Source organism: Acipenser ruthenus, chromosome 2 (assembly GCF_902713425.1).
Source record: "Acipenser ruthenus chromosome 2, fAciRut3.2 maternal haplotype, whole genome shotgun sequence".
NCBI classification, from domain to species: domain Eukaryota; kingdom Metazoa; phylum Chordata; class Actinopteri; order Acipenseriformes; family Acipenseridae; genus Acipenser; species Acipenser ruthenus.
Window position 1 is genome coordinate 27,652,198 of NC_081190.1, and position 9,113 is coordinate 27,661,310.

At 35.4% G+C, this 9,113-nt stretch overlaps 1 protein-coding gene across 2 annotated transcripts in view; it reads right to left on the bottom strand.

The window, feature by feature from the left end:
* LOC117409416 (ephrin-A5) overlaps window positions 1-6,295 on the bottom strand; it is a 99,709-nt gene extending 93,414 nt beyond the window's left edge. Inside the window, exon 1 of one of the 2 annotated variants that reach the window (XM_034015428.3) lies at window positions 5,065-6,295. In XM_034015428.3, coding sequence (XP_033871319.1) covers window positions 5,065-5,189 — 125 coding nt within the window. In that variant the 5' untranslated portion in view covers window positions 5,190-6,295. The remainder of the gene's footprint in view (window positions 1-5,064) is intronic. The other variant, XM_034015427.3, reaches the window with a different exon arrangement.
* Window positions 6,296-9,113: the final 2,818 nt, after the last annotated feature.

Sequence of the window (9,113 nt, forward strand, 5' to 3'; positions counted from 1 at the left end):
AGAGGAAACCCGGCTGAGTACATAAAAAACAAGACTTGGGAACAGAAAAATTAAAGACTGAGAAAAGATGGGGGAGGGCTAATGAAGGGAGCGGGGGGTTGCTAAGGAAGGGGTGCGTGGCATGGAAGAAACAACCCAAGCAACTCTTTTCTCAAAAAGTTGTGTGTCATAAACAGAACTCACAAACAAAACACACGTAGTTTGTCATGTTCATTCCGACAATGACAAGCCCAGCAACAATGGTGACAGCAGAGTGTGTAATTAGTTTTCATTGTTCTCCTGATAGAGCATACTCAGTACTAGAACCCTCTGCCTTCTCCTCTCTCAGTGTATGAGAAATAATACAGTTATTATGAGGGTTTAATTACTGGAACAGCTACCACAGCCTCTTTATGATGGGAGCTGTACTAGACATTGGGTGTCTATTAAAGCCAGGAGACATTTACTTTAATTGATATGCACCCAGAGGATTTGGGTTTCTGCTTTGCCTTGGCAGGTATAAAACAACTTAACATTATTTTTTTTAAACAGCAAAAAAAAAAAAAAATGGTACATTATATAAAACTACAATTATTTTACAGCATTTACTGTTACAATTTCAGTTGTGGAAATATGTCACATAACTAATTCTACACACAAAGCAAGCAAATCAAAACTACAAATAGAAGTGTATTGCTGTTTTAACTGTGCTGTACAGTGGATCGTGGTAAACAAGTGGATGGTGATAAACAAGTTCTTTAAACTTCCCATGAGAAACTTCTGATTCAAAATAAATGCATTTCTAAGCCTAATTTTAAATATATATATATATATATATACAATTACAAAATAAAATTGCTTTTTGAATCACAATATTACTGCAACAGCAAATTGTAAATCAGGATTCGGGATTGGGTGTCAAGCGCATTAATTCTAGTAGGTTCCGGAAACCGGAAACAGCAGTATAGAAACCATTTTTAAAAATGTGATTCAAAATATTCACAATCCCAGAATTTTAACTTTAAAAATGTAACTACCCAAGTGTTTCTGGAAAGAACAGTGAGGACCCGCTACATTCAATTGAAGCTATTTATTGAAAAAAAAGTGCTTTACTTCAAAACATTAAAGTTAAAATTCTTTTAAAGACACTATCAATTCATGTACAGATTTTTTCCAAAGAATTCCTCTTCAATATGCGTGTCTTTCTCACAAGCACACCCAGCTGGGGCCAGAGCTCCTGAAGTACTAATTGTATTCATTCATTTTCTCAGCCCAGCATGGAGCTGTGTGATTGCTGGGTCCATAGCAACAGGGGGAGAGAGAGAAAGGCTCATCTTTATCTGAACCTCGCCAACAGGAAACAGGGCTGACGGGCGGGCTGCTATGCAGTCCCTTCGTTAAGGGCATTTACAAGTTTCAATGGAGAGAAGTCCAGGACAGTAATTAACCCCTTAACTAGGTGTCCTCTCTTACAGGGGGGTTAGGCCTGTTAAACTATCACTCCATTGTGCCCAAACCCAGAGTACCCTTGTGGTTAAAGTACAGAGAATCGGCAGAGCTGGAAATAATGAACTCTTGAAATACTTTTTTATGATGTTCTTGTTTTTTCACTACTGATAAATAAAGCAGTGGGTAAGTAATTGTAACTAAACTGGATAAAGAAATAACACATACTGGTATAAAGTTGCTACAGTATAATTAACCAGTTTAACCATAAACAATATGCACATTACAAAATAAACAATATGCACATGTAAACCCCATCAATGTGAACAGGACAGGCAGTTTACTATGGTAAATCAGATGCACACAGTTTAATATATAGTAAATCCTTCCTCTGTAAAAAAAACCTAAAAATGTTTAAAATTCTTTAAACAGAAAAAATGTATCTACACATAAGAAAAGCACTCTTCTGCTTAGTGGGAGATAGTGATGCCCTAAGGCTGATAAATCAAATAAGCTCTCAATAATGCTATGGAAAGTGAGAAAACTAGCAACATAAGGCAGTGAAAAGTTGTGATAAAAATAAAAAATAAAAACTCTCTGTTTAACTGTCTATTTGACGCATATTAAAATTCAGAAATTAAATAACACTGGGAAATAAATGACTCCCTGTCTATATGCATGGGTAAAATATCAATTTACCCCTGTCTGTCGTACAATTTAAAGTAAGGAATGCTGATTCGTTTGAGTTTTTTTTTAACTTCTGACGGGTGGACTCAAATGTCAGCACATCTGGATTTTTCTTTAACAGAACAGTGATTCCAAGATGCCTGCCAATCAATTTTAAAACCATAATGATATTATGTTTATCACTACTAAAGATCTGCTGAAGAGTTGGTTTGTGTTTTTGCATGAGAACAAATAGCTTTATAGTTAAAGACTAAGGAGATGTTAGTAGACCAACACTGAGATCAGCCAGAAATTCCCATGAGCGAATCCACAAAAGGCACACACTTGCTTAATCTACTGTATAATTTGAAGTGACTACAGTAATGAATGCATTATTTTAGGAAACAGGTTTTTATTTTTGACTGTTAAAGAGATTTGCACGGCACAATACTGTCAGTCAGTCTACAATAAAGTACATGTCTGAATATACGACAATTCTTTTTAAAAATGATTTACATGTTCATTTGTTTACTGTTGTTTATATTTGGGATTTATATGAGGATGTACCACATGTTCCCTATAGAATTCTGGAAACCAAATCAATATTTGGTGTAGTTTCAAAATCCGGAAAATGTGATAGGAAATACAGGACGGTACTTTAGATACATAAAAGTGTTAATACAATACAGTTGAATGAGTCGCTTATTGCTAGTTTTCAGACCTTTACACTTATCTCTCATGAAACTATGGAAATTGCACTTTGAAGTAAATGAAACCTGGCACACAGTATTTATTTGAAAAGGAGCACAGAAACTGAAGCGAAACTATGCAACAAAAAAAGCGATATAGCCTACTTAACAGTTTTGTTATGGGAAGCAGGCATACATTTTCCACTGCTATAACAAGTCTATAATAAATCTATATTCAATCCCTTTCTGTTGTTACAGGAGCTCTCCGACAATCTCAAAAAATATAACCCAGTCCAAGTTCTACACCTTTAATCGTTACTTCAGTCAAATACAAGTGTAATGCTTCCAATCAATCTCCTTATATTGGTATCTGTGAAGGGTGTGGAAAACATTGTTCTAAGTTGCTTATATGGTTTAGAACAGTTTAGTCTTTCTATTTTTTGTCTTAATTTGAAAGTAAAAAAAAAAAATAATTTAAAAGCATTTAACTTTGCCCACTGTAAAAGTTGCACAGTAACTTAGAAGTGCGTTCCAATACTATTACTTTGTGTATGAATGGAGTAGCTTAGCATTTAATCACCCAAGTATATTTTAGACTCAAACTTGCTGTTGAATTTACATGGCAGGAACATTTGCCTAGGAATCAAAGCCTGTGTATTTCAAAAGTTTTCACACTATTAGACCAACATTTTAATAACATATTAACATAGTAATGTTTGTAATATATCAGTCTTTAAGTTGGATTGTATATTAAATAAATCTGGAATAGGAATTATCATCTCCATATTTAAAAAAGAAAATAGCTATATTTTTCGTTTACCAGAGATTTGCAGGTTTACATAAATAATTGCTCTGTAAATAACATATACTTAAAGGTCATTCTAGCTAACATAATTCAAATTAAACTTGAGATCTGTTCTGTCTGTCACTGCAAGGTTAAAAAATAATGTTTACCTTCAAGCACTGTGATCCTGTCAATGAAAACTAAAATGACTCTGCTTTGAGGGTTTCGAACCAGACGATGCTATACGATAATAGACGGACTTATCGTGTATGAGAAATCACATTAGCAAAAAATCCTCAATATAAGAGAGTTGTTTTTTTTCACCACACAGAAAAATCTATAAAACCATGACCTGTAACAAAAATCAATGTTCTAATCCTCAACCAAACAGTAGTATTTGGTTTATGGTCCGGAGATAACTCAGAGAATGCCTCGCGACCTCGGGAACTAAAATAATAATTGAAAGTTTTGCTTGGAAACTTCTGTTTAAGATAAAGATGACAATATTCAGTTAACTACATTGAATGGAAAACATGTTTTGTACTCATCTGAACCAGACGCACTGTGTTTCAATGCGTATTAACAGCGTGAACACCTGTTTCTATCAGTAATCTAAACTCCCGTATGCTGCACTTTTCAGCAGTCCAGATGTACAGCCTACTGAACAATTGATAGTTTATAGAGTGTTCAGATAAACTAGTCTATGTTTATAGTAGCATTAGGTGCAACAGCGTATACCTTACTTGTGGGTATTAAAGTCAATTTTAGATTCTGTTTTGCTTTTTTTTTTTTTTGATAAGTGCAAATGTGCATGTCTTTAATTGTACATCCTTTAAATCGACTGATGTTACATTTTTACCCGTGCATGTGTTCCACGTACACTTTTTGCATTACCTTAGATTCAATGTTACAAGTTGTGTTCACATAAATAATAGAATGTGATGCATTGACCTCTGGATATATAAACATACCCATGTATTAAACGTGGTCGCTGATTTAAGCTTGACATCTGGTTCCATGAAGTTCACGTTAAAGTATCGCGTCTTGAATTATATTTTACTAAAATGTTACTGAAACATCTAGCACCATCTAGATAAAATGGTTACAACGTTGTATTTTGTTTGCTTTTAATTGACCAAATAAACATGGTCATAGTGCTGGTATTTGCCAATTTAACCTTCTTACAATGAAATAGGCACTATTCATATCTAACTTGTGTGTGAGGGGGTTGTGGTGTGTGAGGGGGTTGTTGAGGGGGGGGGGGGGGGGGGGGGTTATAATAAAGCTTACAATAAATAGCTTATAGTTCCTTCCAAAATGTCTGAATTTAAAGTCTAAACAAGCATCGTTAAAAACATCTTACTGACATTCTCCACCCCATATACCAAACTCTACCCTCACAACGGGACTGCCTCGACACTGACTTCTTCCTCCCCACCCTTGGTAAGTTTCTGAGCCACGGCCCTCGAAGGCCTTCTCCCCGATTTGATTGTTACTTACCTGGGGTTAGTGCTGTTCCAGAAGACGGCATAGCGATCAGCCACTACCTTGGAGCCGGGATCCTGGCTAAATACACACATCCACAGGATCAGAAAAACGAACGTCAACATCTCCACATGCAACATCACTACTAAAGTTCGACGCGCAATCCTCTTCAAAACTGTTTTTTAGAAAGCTGTGTTCGGCTCAGGGACCACTTTTTCTTGCAGAAATTAATCTCATTTACATCAGTGGGCCTGACGTTTTAGAAAATGCAGCAATGTTTGTTATGTGTCAGTATCTGGAAATATACCGTTAAAATACGAGTGTATTGGTGCTGCGTGAAGAGCTTTTATTGCAGCCTGGACCGTGCCGATCCCATGCAATGTAATTGGATTGACCACTGCAAGAGTCACAGATCCGACGGTAAAAGTTAGATTAAAGAAAAAAAAAACAGAAAAAGCAAGTGTTTATCGGTTCACGTAGTTTATAACGTTGATGAAGTCAATATGGTTCTTCCAGCTGAAGATCCTATATTATGTTCGCGTTGAGTTTATGTGTTATTGTCAGCAGCTGCATCAGTTTTGGACAGTACCAGCTTGTGTGCACTGCTTATTTGTCAGGACCGCTCCAAACAAACCCAACATGTACCGTGCAAGCTGATCCAGGTAAAGCGAGCAAAACGTGAAAATGTATTTATAATATCCACAGTGTTACAAAACTCCTTGTTTTTCCAGGTCTTCATACAGACAGGGTAAAGCCAGTCACTTTAAAACGCAAACCACCAGTAACCAGGGCAAATAAGTCAAAGAATAACGAAATAAAAGACAGTAGATTTTATTTTCAGTTCATATTTTTCATTTTAAGTCCACTGTTTCTGAAGTCCGCTTTTCAACTTTAAGATGAAACCCCAAGAGCTGACCCAAAATGTTTTTTATGCCTTTTTCGTGAGGAATAAAGGAGCTGGATGCTCAGTCAGGGGTTGTCTTCAAACTGTCACGGATGAGGAAAAAAACTCCTTTCCTGAAACGAAAAGCAAAAAGGCATTTTCAAGCACTTTAACAAAGCACACCCGGTTGTAAATCCTGGATCTGAATGCGAGTAGTCCCAATGCAACATCCAATATATAAGGAATCATGAAATCAGTCGCTGATAACGTGCTATTTCGTGCAGTTTAGTTAAACGGAATGAGAAGGTTAGAGCAAAGGCAGCCCCACTCACCGAGTGTGTGAGTGGGTTCGGCTCCTGCCCCACACAGCGCAACCTCATTGGTTTCAACTGTGAAAATGGGCGTTTCACAAAAAAAAAACACAAACTCCTCCCAAAGCCTCAACTAATTCAATTACTGAAAGCGATCTGAATGCCTCGTTCCAAATGAGGAGACCATGGATTGCTATAAGGATAAATGCATTTGTAAACAGATTAAACTGAAAAATGTAAAATAATTACCTTGTCAACTAACAGTACCTTAACCATACACAGATGCCTCCGAGATGTCTCCAGATGTTACCTCTGTACAGTCGAATGATTATTTCTTTTTTTTTTTCACTCAAAGCTCCCTGTCTTTGTGCGGTTCATTCATGACGCAAGCTGGCTATGCAATGTACAGCATAAGAGAGGGGATTATATGATCCTACTCTAGTAATTGTTGACAAATACTGCGATCGTTTGGGAGTAAAAAGAAAATAAATGCACAGTGGGACATTTAATTGAAGTTGATAGCTGCTGTGTGAGTTTTTGAGTAGGCTATAAAACGGCTAAAGAACAATGCATACAGGACTAGCGCCAGTCCTACATCTGGATTCATCGCAAGAAAGACGAATTGGTTTCTGCAGATGTTGGTTTAGAGAAAACATACCCATTTTTTTTTTCTATATAAAACAACTCACAGGTATTAATTTAATAAACTGATTCATTTAAAAGTGTACTGGATTTTTTTCAGCACTCCTGTTTCTTCTCAGAGGGACTCATTCCCGCATTAACGTACGCGTTACGCATTTCAGGTTAACATGAGTAAAACAGCCTTGGTTTTTAGACTTTAAAATAACATCATCTTTTATCTCACAGCTACTTTTATGTCACGACTAAGTAATGAACAACTGTGCTAACTTGGTTTGTAAATGTAACATCTACCAAATGAAAGTATGTTTTTTAAATTATTTAAATGTACCTGTACTGTAATTAATTTATGCTACAGATGTAAACATTTCTTAATCTAAAAAAATAATCATATTCACGATTTAAAATATTATTATTTTAATCCGTTACAGTTATCAAATAATAATATAAAATAGCCTATTATTTGAATATTTGAAACTGATTATATTCAATGATATACATTTTTAAAAGCAGATCCTAACATTTATAATTAAAGTTTATTTAATAAACGTTACTAATTGATGGATTTGGGGATAGTGTTCTGTATTTTCACATGACGATACATTCTGTTCTGACCAGACCAGAAATAACATTGAAATTGAGTTTCTGACACTTTGCTGAGAGCACTTTTGAAATAATCAACCCCCCTTGTCTAGATTTGACATTATTTAGCATTGGCTTGCGAGTATGTATTCATATAGAGTGCTAATGAAACTTAAAATTGTCTGCTGGAACTAACTAAATCAAAGTGAAAATTACACTGACTGTAGTGTTACCGATGAGAACGTTGTTGTGCTAAAACTGAAGCACAGTAATACCTGCACCGTTCCAATAATGATAACATGTACATACGAAGTTGGCCAAACGCCTTTTACTTGTATAAGGCCACCTTTTAAAGCGTTTTATATCAAAGTTGGCAGCTTGTCTCAACATTAGGCTAACTTTGTATTTCCCACAATTCAATATAGGCTACTAATAAAAAAAAAAGAATCTGTTTAAAATTCTAAAATATTGCAGTGATTTGTCTCTCTCACCCAATCTAATTGTCTGATATTTGAATCACGAGGTAACCTTATTTATCTTCTACTTACTGGATCTTCAGGCTGAGGCGAGATAGAAATGTTTAGCGTTTGAAAGCGCCCAGACCCCCTCTAGTGGACGCTGTCTGATTTAAAGGCATCTGCCCCTTTTTATATTAAGGTGGATTTTGCTTCCTTTTAACAACCTGCAGATTAAGCCAGAAAGCCACACGATTATTTGAAAAAGAGGCCACAACCATCCCCTTATACAAGAAAACTGAGCTCCAACCGATTAAGTACAGTAATATGATAGGTTTCCACATTAAATAAATATAAAATGGATAGTAAAATCTGTTTATCAGTATACATTGCCTTTATTTATAATTTAGTTTTAAAGTATATTCATTTTTGTAAATTATTTTAATAGTGTTTAGTGAAGAAAGCCATGCCTACCCACATGACTGACATCAGGGCAATACTAGTTATTTAAGAAGGGCAGTGGGCTTGTATTATGATGCTCCAAACTGTAATATGTTTGTCTCTCACCTTTAAAATATTGATAACTTTCTGCTAAAACATTTGATAAATGTTGAGGCTACTATATTGTAAAATTAGTAACCAGAAAAAAGGAAAACATGTAATATTCTCCTTTTGATGATGGATTGACCCTGTCAGTCATTGTGTTTTTTATTATTATAAAGTAAAACTGCCCTGGCCACAGCAGAGAGGGCATTACATTTATTCTCTAGTAAATTCACATTTAAAAAGAGTATGAACTATAGACACAACTGTGGGCAACAAAATGGAGGTTTCTTAATTGGGTTAGATATGAGTATTGACAAACTGCAACTTGAAAGAGCTTTGTAATGAATTAGTAACCAACAGATCTCTGTATCAATATCAGTATGTATATTACGTTTTCCATTTACTGGATCTAGCCAATTTATATATCCTAAATTACAATATATATATATATACACACACACACACACACACTTTTTTGGGAACATTGCCGATGCAAGTGCCTGTGGGCAAAAAAAAACAAACATTTATTTAGCTAGTGTCTTAAATTTATTAACCAAGAAGTATTTCAAGACTATTAGATATGTGTTTATCTGCTGTATGTGGCATAATCAATGGAAAAAACCTGGACCCGGAAATGTACATTACAGT